This window comes from Podarcis pityusensis (assembly GCF_964106645.2).
Source record: "Podarcis pityusensis genome assembly, chromosome: 5".
NCBI classification, from domain to species: Eukaryota; Metazoa; Chordata; class Lepidosauria; order Squamata; family Lacertidae; genus Podarcis; species Podarcis pityusensis.
In genome coordinates this window covers 71,218,312-71,235,313 of record NC_138032.1, presented here as the reverse complement: position 1 = coordinate 71,235,313, position 17,002 = coordinate 71,218,312, and the positions used below count along the sequence as shown (strand labels likewise).

Below are 17,002 nucleotides of genomic sequence, written 5' to 3'. Positions count from 1 at the left end.
TAGCGGAGTCTGTAACCTGAAGCGTCTGTAACCCGAGGTACCACTGTATTCCTAATGAAAAAGTAGTGTCGGGATGCTGCAGTTTTAAAGCAGAGTAGCAGAAGGTGGCTGCTTGTAACTGCTTCTGCAAAGAAAGGCCTTTCCCACACCAGTAGCAGTTGGCAGGGGTGGGGCAGTCATGCTCACCTGACCTCCAGTTGCCCACATTGCTGCTGTATACTAGGATGGATAGCAGGGAAGTTGGCATGGGTCAAGTACACCAACAGAGCCTGTTTGCACTCCCAACAGTGCATTTGCACCTCACTGCCACTCTGTCCTTTCCCTTTTCCATCCCAGTATATAGCAGTGACACAGGTGACCAGAGATCAGGTGTGTGTCACTGCCCTACGCGGCTGTCCACTACTGTCACCCACCATATGCAAGGATATGCTATGTAATGTCTGTTTGCTGATCCTGTTTAAGGACGAAAGGATGGGTACACTTAATGACACTGCTGTAGCAATCAATAGTAGACATCTAAATATCCCCATTTTATTTTATATATACTGATGCCTTACTGTTAATCCAATCCTTTCAAACCGATGTATCAATCAACAAGAAAGACTTGGTACATCACTACTGGCACAGTATATAACTGGAAACGGTGGGAACAGATAAAAACAGCACAGGGGCTGCTCTAACTGTTAGTTGCTGTAATTTATATCATTAACAAGGAAGTAGAGGGTGCAAAAGAATGAGTAATGTAGGAACTGTGTGCTACTGGACTTCTGAAGTATAACTCACCCTAACTTTTATTCTTGTTTGTTCCAAATACAGGGTCTTCAAGGTGGTCGAGGACCTAAGGTAAGAATGAAGGACCATCACATTGGATTAAATAAGGCCCTTTTAGAGAAAGTGTGTAAGAAGCTGCTCCAAAGGTCAAATTATTGGCTTGGGACAGTTCAGAGTTTTTCCAAACATGTCAGCGGAACTAATATACCCCATCTCCCCACATTCAAATAGTGTCAGGTTTTGAAGCAGAAACACTTATTTCAGGCTGAAATAAACCCATGCTTCTTATACCATTATGTGTCAGTGCATGTATGTAAAGCCCAAACACTTGTTTGTTTCTGCTTTTTTTGTTCCGTGCAAAAAGGCCACTTAGGTGAGCAATTTGAAATAGGCAAACAACACATGATAAAAGGGTTTGTGGGTCCCTCCTCCCACACCTTCCTTACTCAAAATGGCTCCAAAGCTGTTTTCTTTTTCTTATGTGGAAATTTGATTCTAATATGTGTATTTGCCCTTCCTTTCCTGTGTGATTTGCACTGAAAAATCAGGATATCTTACAAATATTTACTCTTCATCTATGGGAGCTCAGAACTTCTCAATTTGCATAAACTCTAGCATCGACTACAGAGACTGATTATCCTGTCACTTTCACTATTGAACACTTTAAAACCAGTGGAGCAACTTGGCATTGTCTAGTGTGAGAGTGAAATTGGCTGCAAAATGTTTTTCAGTCATTGCTATGTCTTAGATGCTACTGGGTGCCTTTGCTATGTGTAATTAATATCTGTTTAGAAAGATTCCAAGGAAGTGTTAGGCTTTCTCCTGATACATCTTTCCTTTAGGGGGAAGCAGGCATTTCTGGAATGAAAGGCGAAAAGGGTGCCCAGGGAGAAAAAGGAGACCGAGGTCCTCTGGGATTGCCTGTAAGTATCTAGAAAGCAAGGAGAACTTCACAGGCCATCTTTAATCCAAGCTTTCACCAAATACTAAAATAGGAAGCATAATTTGATAAAATGACACATGGAATGAGAAGCTTCAAAACACGATGCCATGCTGTGAAGTCCACGAAGCTGCAAAGATGTCTTGAGTTTGAGAATTCTGGTCACTGACTCAATGTCCCCTGGATTTTGATTGCTTGGGTGATACCAACAAGAGAAATTTTACTTCTGGGCTCTTGCCACATGTGTTTCTTATGCTCATAATAATCTTCAAGTGCCAATACATTCAAGCAAGAAACGTAAATAGGTTGTAGATTCTATAAACAAGGCTGCTGGTTGGGGCTAATGAGAGCTACAGTCCAAAATGTGAAGGGCATTAGTTCAGGGAAGACCAGGCTGAACTGCTAAGCCTAGGTCTGGCAGGGTTCTCTTCTCGAACAAAGCCAGCATTCCCTGTTTCTATTAGGGTTCTGTTTCTAGAGTATAATACTCCTCACCAGATAACTCATTTCCTCTCTTAAATATGGACCAATTGACACAATCAGCCCACATATACCCTTTTTGTCTTCCTGCACTGCAGTTTGCTAATGGCAAATGGGTGCTTTGAAGATTTCATCCCAAGCCATGGTTCCAGTTTCCGGATTGCAATAAGACATGCCGTTGCTCAATCCATAGGACACCTGTAGCTTGGTGTGCCCACCCACCATAGGGCACTCTTTTCCATAGGCAACCTGCAAACCTAGTCCAGAAAGAAGGAGGGGGCTACAAACTCCCTGGTCATTTATTTATGCAGAACCTACAGTTATGAAGTTCAAGGGAATGTTATCATGGACACTTAGGGCAGGGACAGCCACTTTTTCACAGGAGTATTAATGTCAGCTAGCAAAGGGTAGGCAGAGAGTAGAAAACTGCTGAAGCCACCCAGTGGCAACTGGGAGGAACGGGGACTTCATCCTACCAGAGATTGTTGCTTGGTCATTGCAGAATAAAACTCTGAGTTTTCAAACACTTAATATATACTGTCACATTAATTCTTACAAGCCAGTAAGGCAAGTCAGTATCTTTATCCCCATTTTCCAGAGCCTGAGAGTTAATGTGTTATCTAAGGCTGCTTAATAAGTTTACAGCTGAAATGAAATTTGAATTGGACACCTTCTGGCTTACAGCTCACATGCTGGGAACAACACCACAAAAGACACTGTATAGAAAAGTGGCAACCAGACCACAGGGTCCTCATTTTGGCAATGTCCAGCTGCTTATGGCAGAAGTTGGAAGCTAGAGACCCATGTGCTTGCAGTAGAGATGGACCAGTGCCATATCTCACTATGCAGCTGCCCTGTTTATACAACCTCACTGATATTCCCAAGATTGCATGTGATTTGCCTTCCCTACCACCTGTGCAAGTCATCAATGGGTGATAGTGAAACAATGCAAAATGGATGGCAACTTGGTAAGATAAGCATGAGCTGGATCAGCTGGCAGATCAAAAAGGAGAATTCTGATCTCTGTATCTGGGCTTTGGGCCATATGGGCAGCATCTCTATTTTAGTGAATTTCCATGGCATTCATACATCAAATCCAAATGGATGGGGACAGGTCTTGTTATTCAGAAACTAACCTGAACTATCTTTCTAGTTCTCTAGACTTCAGCTGTGTGATTGTTTGGCTGACGGTTTGCTGGTCTTTGTTTAAATAGGTTGCTGTAATGTCATGATTTTAACATAATTTTCAAAGCAGGGCAGAAGCACTAAACGATTTAAAAAACTAAGAAAGTGGAAACTCACTCGGAGAGTTCAGAAATGTTGTCAACAGAATGCAAGACATAACAAACATGGCAATTTTTGCAGGACCAATTTATAGGTGGAATATTATTATTTTTAAGAAATCTAAACTTTTGAACTTAACACAGAGAGTTTAAACAAGTCTGGAGAAAGAAATACCCAGGTCAACAATACTACATTTGCTAATAAATGCACATAGCAGAACATTGCTTCCTGTTAATAGATCTTAAAGGCTGACTTTGACGTATAATATTATATCATTTACTTTTGTTTATACGATGGTTTATATATCCTAGCTGTGACACAACCGGCTAGTGGTTCCTGCTGTATATGTTCATCCCTATCTGTAACAAAAGCTCTGTACCCAGTCACTTCAATGAAGTCCAGGAGAAAATTGGAATGTGCCTGAACATTAGTTGCTTGAGTGGAAGTCTGTTCTCCAAACATGGATCTTGGATAAGAACAACAGCGTGCATTCATAGAGTTTTTAGTTAGCTAACCTTATGGATACATCACCATATTAACTGATGGCTAATTTTTCAAGACTTATGCCCCCTTGTCCTTGCACATTATCTCATTAGAAATATTACTGCAAGTTGGTGCCAGTTTCAAAGTCTCTTGATGTACCCCTAGCAGAGGATGAGATGTGTGCATATGAAGATTCAGCACCATTACATGAGCAAATACTGCAACAAATATAGCCAAATTCCAATGTGTATAGAAAGAGGTGATGTCAAATGCATCTTGCTACCACCTTTCCAAGAGATGAGAGTACAGAAGATGTTGTACAGGAACTGGTCAGAATTTCTTCATACACTGGGGCTCTATTGCTGAAAATTTTCTCTTTCAGGGTCACATCATTATACTCTTTAGAGTGTATCTGTGCAAGAAAGCAGATTACAAAAACACACGAAACTGTTTCAGTTACTAGAGCTTGGGGGTCACCCAGTGAAATTGATTTATGGTAGGTTCAGGAAAGCCAAAAGAAAGTATTTCACAAGACACATAATACGGACTTCAGTAACTTGGCTGGATTTTTTTTTTAAAAAAAAGATTAGAGAAATTCCATTGACAGAAATTTCCTGTGATAGCTAAATGGATTCTGTGTTCAGAGGCCATGTATCTTCTGCAGGTATTGTGTTAAGTGTGTTTGCTAATTCAGACAGCCTGTCTAGATTTAAACAGTGCCCATCTTTCTTTGTATTCTCTCTCTTGCTTGAAGAACCTAATAAATCACCAATGATCATTGTTTAATTTGCATTTCAACCAACCAATTTCTTCCTTCAAGTTGTTGGGTTTTTGTTTTTGTTTTTTAAAAAGAAGCCCATCAGAAATTGGCAGCTTAACAAATTTATGTGCTTGATCATTCACAGTTCTAATAGTCTCTCCTATCTAGCTAATATAATCAGTCTTATTGCACATTTCACTTGCTGGGTTAGAAACAAACAGACATAAGCTGACTAGTATTCAAATACCTGAATGAGAATGCAGCCTATGTGCACAACATGCAGCATCAGTAACTTGTTTATGTATGACTAGAGCTTGGGGATGGACAGATCTGTCAATTTCCCCCCGTCTATTTCACATTTTTCCAGACTTGCATTTTAAAGGAATTAAAAGTCCACATGAAAATCTATGTGCATTTTTGTGAACATTTCTCCTGATATATGCATTTTTGTGCACAATTTTGCCTAGTATCAGCATTTTAGCAAGCAGTTTCCTCCTTATAGAATGATTTATTTATTTTTTACTAACAACACATTTTTGTATGCAATCTTTTGGTTGAAGAATTGCACCGCAAAATTCTGAAAAGTATGAATTTCAGAGCAGAGCGATGTTTCTGTTTCTGTTTGTTAAGTACAGCTTTGGGAAGGTTGCATTGGAATGCAAACTGAACCAGTTCCCCCCACATCCCTACTAATGTCTTACCTACCCTTCACAATGACATCCCAAGGTTGGTTGCCACTATCTAAAAATGCACTCCTGAAAACAGTTAAAACACATTAAAATCAGGACAACAGGGTGGGTAGACAGGGTGAGGTATATCTCTCACAGGTGTGGGATAGAGGCCAAGGTAAAGACCTGTGCCTTCATCAGATGCTACAGTAAATGTGCTGGGATTCAAAGCAACTCCCACTGATGGCCTAAGGATTGCCATCAGCTCTCCTGTTACCATCGCAACCTCAGCTATAGTGCATGAGACAGCAGCGATGCTCTCCCAAAGCTAGGCCTGTTTATTCTGGTAGAGTATGCTGGTGTGCTGCATTCTCACTGGCAACCTAAAGCAATCAGACCATGTTACATTCAGTGTCTTGTTTTTTGTTGGTTTCCTTGTAAGTGCCATCACCTGTCCCTGAGATCCAAGTTTTGTTGTTTTATTGTGAGCATATGTTTGTCTCCAGTCACTGCTTCACTCACCTCTCCCTTCCCCTCCTCCTCACCCTCCCTTCCTCCTCGCCTTTTGTTTTGTTAACCCTTCCTTGTCTGTCCAGGGTGCTTCAGGTTTAGACGGCAGGCCTGGCCCACCGGTGAGTTCCATTTCTCTCTTACCCTACATTCCTATCCCCTAATGCTGTGGTTTGTCTTCTTTGTCTTGCCACAACCATATTTGTATCATTGTCTTTCCAAAAAGCTGAGACAGAACAAATGCAGCTGCTACATTTTTGATGCCGAACAACCATAAAGTTTTAATTCACATCGTTACACATTTCCACAGGTCTGGGAATTTAGCCCTAAAGATAACCTGGTTTTATTTTATTTACTTGTAATATATTGTAAATTATAAATGAATTTTTTGCATGTACCCATTATTAATGTTATGTACTTCTGTCTCTCATATTGTCAGTCGTCAACTGTCTTCTTTTCTCTCCCCATGGAAAGCTTGCTTAAAGCATCTCCTTCCACTTTTCTCAGCCATAGTAATGCTTTGTAAATGTCTTATGTGAGCAAAAGGCACTCTATTGCATTTTTATTTCAAGCACATTCAAGCAATGCATTGCAACCAATTTCTTGTTCTGATCTCACTATAGCCTAGGATGCTTGTCGTATGTGCATGAGACATGGGAATGAGGCTTAGGGGCTCATTCACACTTTTGCTTGACCTGTATTTTGGTCATATTGTGTACCAATTAATTTCCCCAGGTCTGAGAGCTTTTCTCATTATCTTGTGGCTGTGCCTTGCAAAAACCCAGTCTTGCCTGCTGAATCAAATCTTATAAGATGCACAGAAAATCCAAAGAGAGATTTTGCTTAACCAAACTTCAGTTCAGCGGGTGCAATCAGATTTTTGCAAGGCACAGCTGCAGAACAAGAAGAAAAGCTCTCGGACCCAAGATAATTAATTGGTACACAATATGATCAAAATACAGGGCAAGTGAAAATATGGATGAACCATTATTTTAGGAACAGTGTATTGCAACATGTCAAAGTGGGACTTCATATTTACTCAGTGATCTACTCAGATCCATCCTAATCTAAAACGGACAATGCTCTTGAGTTTGTTGGTCCCAGGAGGCTTAACAGCAGCTTCCATGATAAGGCTCTAGAGTTCTCTTCCTGTTTTGGCTTGGGTCATTTCCAGCCAGTTCACACAGCCATCAATCCTTGGATAACAGTTCCTGACTCATTTGCTCACGTTCATGTAGTAAATCTGAAACTGAACTATAATAAATATGGACTCTTTGATTTGTGTGTCTTGCTTTCACCTTTTGGGGGATAAGTGATAATGAAAGCAATAGAGAGGTTATCATTTTGGCAATGCAAGAGACTGTGAAGGTGTCAGAATGCTTGTGAGGTATGGCTAGATATGCTGTAACACTGTGACTAAGCTGACTAGGCTTGTTCAGAATTGACAATATTGAGTTAACTACCTATGAATTCTGCTGGCCAACTCTTCATGCTGAAAGACAGAATAACTATACTAACCCATTTTACAAAGCACCTCCTTGGATTGCAAATGGGCAGCTGTTTCCATTAGGTCTTCATATTGTGTCACAGACTCCATAATTTTGATTTCTGTGAAATCACAATGGAACCTCCAGTGCCAAGTTGTTGTAGCAGGTTGTACTGCTTGTTTTGTATTTAAAAACTAGATTTCTTTATGTATACTTGAATTTATAGAGCAATACCTAGGACTGAGGGGGATCAGTGTGATATTATGTTAAACTTATAATTGTGCAGCCACAGAGCTACATCTCCCAGAGTTCCCTGGGAAGACGGATTGACTGATTAATTTGAGTGTATGAACTGATCCTTAAGCTAGATTGTGCATGGATTTATTTGATTCATAAACCCAATAAAATTTTGGTAGAACTTGGCTATAAAAAGGGAAATGCTATTGAAGGCACTTCCAGATGGGGGCTATATGTTACACACCAGTTAAGATCCAGGTTTTCTGTGTGCGCAGTTGGCACACAACCATCCACACACTTGTTTTTCACATGCATTCTGCTGTTTCCCAGCCACATTAGTGGGAGGTCCTTGATTGGTGGGAAACATCTGTTTCCATGTTTGTGTGTGTTTTTAAAAATACATTATTTAGCTCTATAGAAATTATGATAAAGAGGTCTTGCACAAAATCTTTGGTTTGTTTCTTTTTAAAGAGAAGTTTTGATCTATGTGCTGTGATTACAGTCTCCAAGGTATTCCCCCACTTGTGATGAGATCTTTAGGGAATAGCTTTTCCAAACTAGATTGTTTGGATTGGTGATACCAGGCAGGCTGGTGTGCTGAAAATACAATGGCTATGTTGTGCTCAAGTGGAAGCAGGCAGGGATGTGGCAATGGAGACTATTATCACATCACCACACATGTGATAAACTATTCATTAAATAAATAAATAAATAACATCCACAAGCCTATGGTGACCACAGATGTTTAACATGTTATTTGTTACTTAATGGGTTTTCTGCAATAAGAGAAATGTAAAAGAATATGTGGGTGGGTATGTTGATAACATCATCATCATGTGGACAGTGGGGAAAAGCCTGAGTGCGTGAGCAGCACTGACTCCACAATAAGCCTCTGTCTTGTCTAGAAGCACCCGGAGCGAAAACCAAAACACACCATTCTCTGCCCCACTGAAGTTAAATTTAAATGGCAGATAAGGACTTGAAAATGAACAAGACCTTCTCATGTTCACTATTATATTACTGTACATTTGCATTACTGCCTGTGGCATGGTGATCTGTCAACCTGCATGATGAGCTGCCTATGTAAAAAGTGATGCAAACTTTACTTTTCCCCTACTCTACCCAACCACTTTTAAAAGGCTTTAAGTATGAACATGCATTGCCCCCCTTTTGCTACAGCTTTTAGCTTTGTTGATGATTGTAAAGGAATAAATATTTCATCTAATGTTTCAGGAAATGTCTTTTATATTTTTTATCATCTCAACCAGCCCAGACGTGGTTCTGCTTTGTATATACAATAATGATGGTCATCAACTTTAAAAGCTGTAGTATTTAAGTGTATACCTGAATAACCAAAAACTCCTCTCTTTTTTCCTTATCCAGTTTGAAATATGTTGAGTAAATGGCTTCATGGACTTATTTCTCCCTAAAATTTCAGGGTACTCCGGGACCAGTTGGAGTTCCAGGACCAGCAGGACCAAAAGGAGAGAGGGTGAGCAACCTATAGCAAACAGGTCCATATACCGGCTGTCTGTTACAAGTCCAATACATCTTAAACGCAGCAAATTTTACTTTTCTGATATTATAAGTAATGCTTCCTAATGGATGGCATGATGCAGGTGGTGCTGTGGTCTAAACCACTGAGTCTCTTGGGCTTGCAGATTGGAAGATTGGCAGTTTGAATCCCTGCAACAGAGTGAGCTCCTGTTGCTCTGTCTTAGCTCCTGCCAACCCAGCAGTTCAAAAGCACACTAGTGCAAGTAGATAAATAGGTACCACTGTAGCAGGAAAGTAAACAGCGCTTCCATGCGCTCTGGCTTCTATCACAGTGTTCCGTTGTGCCAGAAGCGGTTTAGTCATGCTGGCCACATAGTCGTCTTTGACTGGACTTAGCTGTCCAGAGGTCATTTACCTTTTTACCTTACCTAACGGATATTTCCACTGTCTCTTTTTCACTTCTAATGTGTTTTGTTATGTGAACATGATACCTTTTCAGAGATAAACAGTAAAAGGAATGTTTATTTAACACTATTCTGTTGCTAGTCAGCAAAATACAGTTTAACCGACACTTTGGGGACCTTTTTGCAGGGATGGAGGTGGAAATCTCTCCTCTCCAATTCCACGCTAGCTTGAGAAAAAATTATGTGAAACTGAAAATACAATTCTGTCGCCTAAGGCTCAGAAGTAACTTGCTACTATGAAAGATATAGTATTGGTCTACCTTCTCTGTGCCTGTAGTACACTTTCAAAATCAGGACATACTTCTGTCTTCCTAAATTCATTTTAGGGCAATAAAGGAGACCCTGGAACAGCAGGACCAACAGGACCAGCAGGACTTCCTGTAAGTATAGAGCATCATTTCTTCTTCCTCCACCTCACTTTCCCCATGAAATTCACTTTAATAATTCTACTGCATGAGAACATAGACCTTCTGCTGCAGTTACTTGAGTAAAGCGAAATGCTTTAAAATTTCTCCATAAGTAAAAAAAAGTATGATCAATTTTCTGTCTAGTTCAAAGGTGGCTAACTCCTAGCTTGGGGGGCTGGATCAGATTCCACAAGCAATTTTTTTGCCATTCTCCACAAGGCTTTACCAATTTTGGTGTAAGAACAGCGGGGGTAATATTTAGGCAAATGGATGGGATGAATACAGAGGTTAAGACGTCTCCAACCCGCCCAGTGACCTAATAGCAATTCAGATCTTCTCCATCTCAGTCATCAGATGAATCACTTTGTGAGCAAGGTTGTAGTTCTAAGGTGATATATGTGGTTCTCCTCGCCTCCCTATTTTATCCCAACAACCCTGTGAAGTAGGTCTGGCTGAGAGACAATGATTGGTCAAATGTCACCCAATGAGCTTCATGGCTGAGTGGGGATTCAAATACAAAGCAGGGTACTGCACTGGCTTTAAAATGAGTAACTTCTTTAAACATTCATACCTATATTATAGGGTTCACAAGGCTCACCAGGTGAAAAAGGAAACCGGGTAAGTCTTAAATTATGGCTCTTTCACTATTAAGGCCTTTAAGGAACGGTGGAATGATTAAATTTGTGAGGACATCAAAAGGGATAAGGTAAAATCTAACTGCCTAATAAAAAGTATAACCCAAAGACTTATCATCCTTTTCAAGGATGTTACCTGTTCAAGAATGTAGGAGCCTGCAGTAATATTGGCTGCTAGCAATAATAGAACCAGAGTTCGAAATAATTCTCATGAAACACTTGGAAAATCTTAAAATAAAGTTGTGATACAATACTTGAAGTAACAAGATGATAAGTCTTCATAGCACATCACAGTCATGATGAGCGTTACCTCTTACTTTATGATTTCTCCAAGGCTGCTGTTGCGTAGAGTACTTAATCATTCCACCTCTGCTTTTATAACTTCCTTTTGATTAAAAAATAAATAAAATGTAGTTATTATTCCGATTACTCTATCAAGCAAGTTCCTGATACTTTTTCAGTTGGTTTTAAATTTGAATAAAATGTTTAGAACAGTCTTGGTTAACTAAAACTGAAAATTCAGAAACCACTTCAGGCTGGGTTTCTGTCCCAACAAGTTTATTGGCAGATGAGAACTGTCACAGATTGATGAGCGAACCTTCTGCCCAGTTAGACAAGAGACAGCTTTGTTTCTGAATTGTTTGTAATAAAGCTCTGGGGAAAGTCAGGCCAGTTTCACTCTCAGTGCCATTCATAATTCTGAAACCACTTAAAGAGAAGAAAGATCCAAAGCACCATGCAGGAGTATGTTTTGCAAAACTGCAACAAATACTTTGAAATCACAATACGGGGGCAGGGGATGAGTTAGAGCAACTGTGCACACACAAATCCTGCATAAGTATCCATTTAGTCATTAAGAAATGAAGAGTCCTTCCATATATCATTAGTAGACACTTTATGACTAATTGCTGTTTTGGAAACGTTTCTTGAGTCGGGTATGAAATGTGTGGTGCTATGGATGTAAAGCAGTCAAGGGCAGCCTGTTATTTAACTTGCAGCATGATTTGGCAACGGGATACTCTGTGCAGCAGTTGCGGAAATTATCTTTCCAAACTAGATTTGATGGTAGCACAACCCAATATTGGTTGCATTATGCTGTATGTTGAAAAGGGCTGATTTAAAGCTCAGGAGGAGAGGGCAGGAGACTGCTGACCCCTTACCTTGCCCCTCCCACCCCACCTGCTTCTTTCCAGCTGCTTTTATCCTAGCAGGATTACTTCCAGCCTAGGAGTCCTCCTGGCTGAAAAAGAGCTAAGAAGACATAATTTGCGTAGGGAGAAGTACAGAGAACAGGAGGTTCTCCTGCCTGCCCCTAATGTGCTTTTAAATCTCACCCCAAGTTCTGTTTTATAAGGATCCAGTGGCAGGCCTGATTCTGACCCATGAATGTCATGCTGCCACCATCCCATGGAGCTTGGTCCTTCTTTTCTGCTAATCAGTCCCATTGGCTCTTGTGTGATACCATAGGGGTTTATCTCCCAGAAAGAGCAGTCAAGAAAATAGAAATAAATGCAATATTATAACAGATCATGGGAATGGAGTATGCTCATTTGGACAAACCAGCTGAAAAGGTGCCAATGCTTATACTGTGCATTAAACTTGAATTTGTTATTTCAACTGTTTTTTCTTCTTCTCCTGTCTTTGTGTGGTTTGCGTGTGTGTGTTCCTTGCTTCTACAGGTCTACCTTTGTCCCCCTTATCCCTTCCTGCTCTTCTGCCTTTTCTCCCGGATCCTTCCTTCTCTTCCTGCCGCAACCCAGTCTGCATTTTCTCCTGGATTATCCTCCCTCTAAGCCAACGTTTGATCCTGGGTGACCTCTCCTTTCCCATCCATTTTTCCTGCCAGTTTATTTTTGTTTTATTAAAAAAACAAACAACAAACCCATTTATTTCCCTTAAAAAAATATACCCACTTTGCCTGATTTTATGTCGTCTCCTTGCGCCACCTAATCCTTATACCAGTTACTAAATGAAACTCCCTCTGCAGCAATCCCACTTACATCCTACATCCACAAGCACTTATCAAAATGTTTCCCTCTTTTGTATGTTGCTGATTTTTGTAAATTGGCTTGGAAAGATTTCATAATTATGTTGTCTTTCTGACTATTGGTCCTTGGCTTGATGTTGGCATTATTCATTCAAGGTGACTTTGCACCATTGTTCAGAGAGGTAGCATGAGGCCGATGGTTTCCATTTTTATCCCTTTGAGGGTCTATTTTAAGAACTTAAGTAGAATAGAGCATTTTTACAAGAATTTGCCAATGTTGCCTCTCCTGTTAAATAAAAAAACATGGTGGATCCAGCTGATTAATATGTGATTTTTAAACAGAAGTGTGTCTTCCTAGGTTTATTTTAAAAAATAATACAGAACTTCAGCAAGATTATGTTTTTTTTCAAAGTTAGTCATTGAAAAAAAAGTGTAATGATCCTCACCACTCATTTTACTTTTATTGTCCGCTTGGATATTATAGGTCAGAATTCCCCACTAAGCTCAATGGGATTACTTCTGAGGAAATGTGAGGAGAAGCTGTTCCCAATGCTAATTATTCTGAAACATTTCAGGAGGAACAGTGATTATTGAATCAATCAATCAATCAAAATAAGCTTTATTGCACTAGCCAAAGGCCATGACAAAACAATACAAACACTGTCCGGAAAAGAAATATCTATATAACTATATAACTGTATAATGAAGAGCCACTGCATGAAAATGGAAGACAAACACCTTGCTATTGTTTAAATTTGAGGTTTTAATAATACAAAATACACATACATTTAAACATAAAATGCCAAAGCCAGCCAAAAAATAATAATAATCATGAAGAATGTTAAATGAAAAAGAAAATCAAGCTTTTGAAGTTAATTGTTAATACATTACAGTATTTTGTTTTTATGAGACACTGACTTGAAATGGATAATCCTAAATCTTTTATGTATCTTTTTTAATAAACTATTATTCACAGGGGGAAAGGGGCAAGAAAGGCTCTAGGGGGCCTAAAGGGGATAAGGGAGACCAAGGAGCACCTGGATTAGATGCACCCTGCCCATTGGTATGTTGTGTTTTATAAGGCACATTGTTTTATATTTTAAGCCACTGGGGAAGAACGAAGGACAAGAGGCAATGACACCACAATGCAGGAACGTCTTGAATTGATTTCTTTAAAAAAAAGAAAAAAAAGAAGAGGGGAGCTCTGCCATACCTACTGAAGTGATAAAGGAAGCCAGAGCAAGCCCTGGCCATGTAAAACTGGCCCAGTTGAAAAAGCAATACCACTTAAAAACTTCTAGATTTACTGTTACAGCTTCTTCCATAGACTCAAGGCCAATTCAAACATGTGTGTTCACTCGTTCACTTGATGACTTGCTGCTGAATTAACTATCTCAAATGAAATGTGTTATGAGGCAATGTGAAAACTGTGTGATCTCATCTACAGGGGTTTGTTGGTAAAGGGTCATCACTTTACATTATAATCATCAAGTGAATGTGCATGTGTGAAGAGGGCCTGAGTAAAAGTGAAATCTAAAAGTGCCTTCTTCCTTCGCCCACTTTGGAGATGAGCAAATGTTGTATCAGAAAGATGTTGCAGCTGATTGTGTTGCAGGGTACTCAGTTTATGACACCAGTGGAAAACAGACTGATCTAGTCCAAAGAAAAAGGAGAAAGTTCTTGACATTGAGCCACTTACATACAGGCAAATTACTCCAACTGTACTTTTAACAAAGAAGCAAATGGCTTTCTGATGACAACTGAAAGATAATTTGAAACACGTGCAGCTATGTGGAGAGCTTCAGAATTCCTTACCACCTATGTCTCAAAATAAGCTTTATTTTTTTTAAGGAAATGTTCTAGTGCTAACTTTTCAAGCCGTATTTTACTTGGTTTACTTTATCTGGGTTATAATAGCTTGTATCTGTATCTGGCCAGAGAACATGACAAGATTTTATTCTGTTTTCTTAATCATATCAAATTAACAGTACTTCAGTAAGATTTTCTAAAGATATTTTAAAGTTAAGCTAATAAAAAATGTGACAAAACCCCAAAGTATTCCATTTCAGCTACTTCCTTAACTCTGTGAATTCTGTAGCAAAGCCATCCAAACAGCTAAAGCACGCCTGCCACCAAGTTGCTTTTAAGTATCAGCTTCCTGGGAAGTCTTTCCCCAAAATTTGGATTCTCTAATCTTCTCCATTTAAAACTAGTAGCTTCTGATTATTTCAGAATACTATTTTTTAAAAAAGCTATCATTGTATGCCATTGTACATAAAAACACTGGGACCATAACCTGAGTGCCTTTGAGTACATCATTGTTCTACTGAGTTTCTCCACCCATAAAATGGAGATTATCTACACTGACTAAAGTAATTCTAGTGGTTGATTTCACGAACAGGGACTTCGAGGTTTTAAAGGCGAGAAGGGTGAGCCGGGGTTACCAGGGCTGGACGGGCTGGATGCCCCTTGCCCATTGGTATGGTGTTACCTTCCCTTTCCTGCATGTTTCAGTTTGCTTTTCCTTCCATCCTTTATTGCAAGACCCTTTCCATATCCCCCCCTTTCTCCCAAATGCTTGATGTCCATTGACACCCATAACAGCTTTTGGAGTGAGACCGGTTGCTACTACCATTTTCCTGCAATATATGAGGATAAATATGCTGGTTTAAGGAACATAAAGTTGCTCGCTCATATCTGCTTTACTTCTTCTTTAACTTTCATGATCTTACAAATATCTCACACCACATAAAAGAGCATCTAATTCACATATATAAACTGTGACCCTTCCGCAGATCTTGCTATTCGCCACATCATCCTGCCTTCCCACTTCTGTCCCGTAACACACCTATTTCATATCCTCTATTTCAGAATTACAGGTTTCCCATGTATCATGGCAAAAGACTGTGCATAGTTCTTTCGTTTTTTAATTCTGAATTTGTAACTTGTTCAATTGTAATCTGTTCCTTGAAGATTTCAGGAGACAAGTTATTGACTGGGACCATAAGGTTTGAATATGTTACACTGATTCTGGCCCAAATGCATCAGCTACCAAATAATTTCCAGGCTCAGTTCAAAGTGCTGTTTTTGCCATTTAAAGAGAATCACCTCTCCAGATGAACCAGCCCATGCCCTGAAGTCTTCATCAGAGGCTCTTCTCTGTATGCCCCACCCAATGAAGGTGCAGAAAGTTAGCCACACAATAATGGGTCTTTTCAGTGTTGCTCCCCCCCCCCCAGTGGAATATACCACATTCATTACTGGTTACACACACAAGCACACACACTCCTACTCTGATACACTACATGGATACAAACACACATGCAAAATCTTGTGAAAAGTCAAACTGATGCCATATTCTTAAACCAAAGCAAGAAACCCAATGTTAAAATATGCTTTCTGCTTCAAGCATGAAAAAATCCTTACTTTTTAACTTGTCACTCTGCTGCCATAGTTCCTGGACTGCTCTGTATTCTAAGAGCATGTATGAAGTCCATGCTTTTCAAGTGTGATATGCCTAATTTCTGCTCTTTACTAATAAATATGCTTCCTTCTGCCTCCCAGCCTCTGCAAAACAAACACACTGTTATGACCACATCCTTCTGTTGATCCCCTCAATTGTAACTCCTGTTCCCTAACTTTGCATTTTACATGCATTATACAATTCATTCCTGCCAATGGGACCATTGTACCAATGGGAACTTCTTCATTCATTGTTAATGGCTCTTCAGTTATTGCATTTTGCAGTTGTATGTACCAGCGGAAAGATGTACTGTCAGGAGAGTGTCTGCATTAAGGATAATAGGTTTAGAAAGCATGTGGTTATTTCAGTGTCAAATGATCATTAATTTATGACACTTCTTGCCACTATATTTCAAGATTGCCATAATAAAAAAAGTATTATTTCACATGAGAAATCTCTATTTAGAAAGCATATTAGTTGTCAGAGGAACAAACCAGTCATAATTCTGCCTGAAGTTTGATCAATCCACAAGTCTGACCAGCTCTTTGTTTTAATAGGTTTGTGTGTATGTATAAATGTATATGTGTATATATATATCAAACACACACGTTAAAATACTGGAATGGCTAATGGGTAATCCAATTAGAAATCTGGGTGACAGGAATACAGCTTGCTGCACACACTTGACAGTATATGGGGACACACTGGGACTTTCCTTTAAACTGGCTCCCCTCATATAATCATGGCTTGGTGAGTATAGCCTTAGAAAATTATTCTATTTGTGCTTACAGATATTTTAAATAATAGATGCACACACAGCCTGCAAAGCACTAAACAAAACATCAAAACATTGTAGTTTAAGGACTGGGTAAATGCTATGTCCCCACCACAGCCTACCGAGAGGAGAGGCTTCTAGAGGCTAAACCAGT

General features: G+C 39.6%; 1 protein-coding gene and 1 long non-coding RNA gene across 49 annotated transcripts in view; one reads left to right on the top strand and one right to left on the bottom strand.

Moving 5' to 3' along the window:
- COL13A1 (collagen type XIII alpha 1 chain) overlaps positions 1-17,002 on the top strand; it is a gene marked incomplete at its 5' end in the record, with an annotated part of 94,112 nt that overhangs the window by 70,927 nt on the left and 6,183 nt on the right. For 24 of the 48 annotated variants that reach the window (XM_081004720.1, XM_081004715.1, XM_081004712.1 and 21 more), the window contains 7 exons: positions 817-843; positions 1,614-1,694; positions 5,983-6,018; positions 9,059-9,112; positions 9,908-9,961; positions 10,571-10,606; positions 15,012-16,039. In XM_081004720.1, coding sequence (XP_080860846.1) covers positions 817-843; positions 1,614-1,694; positions 5,983-6,018; positions 9,059-9,112; positions 9,908-9,961; positions 10,571-10,606; positions 15,012-15,362 — 639 coding nt within the window. In that variant the 3' untranslated portion in view covers positions 15,363-16,039. The other 24 variants (XR_013986110.1, XM_081004703.1, XM_081004686.1 and 21 more) reach the window with 9 other exon arrangements.
- On the bottom strand, positions 13,796-16,130 carry LOC308476842. Its single transcript, XR_013986127.1, has 2 exons — positions 16,037-16,130; positions 13,796-14,263 (listed from the first exon to the last, which is right to left on the bottom strand). It is a non-coding gene; the product is annotated as an uncharacterized lncRNA (long non-coding RNA).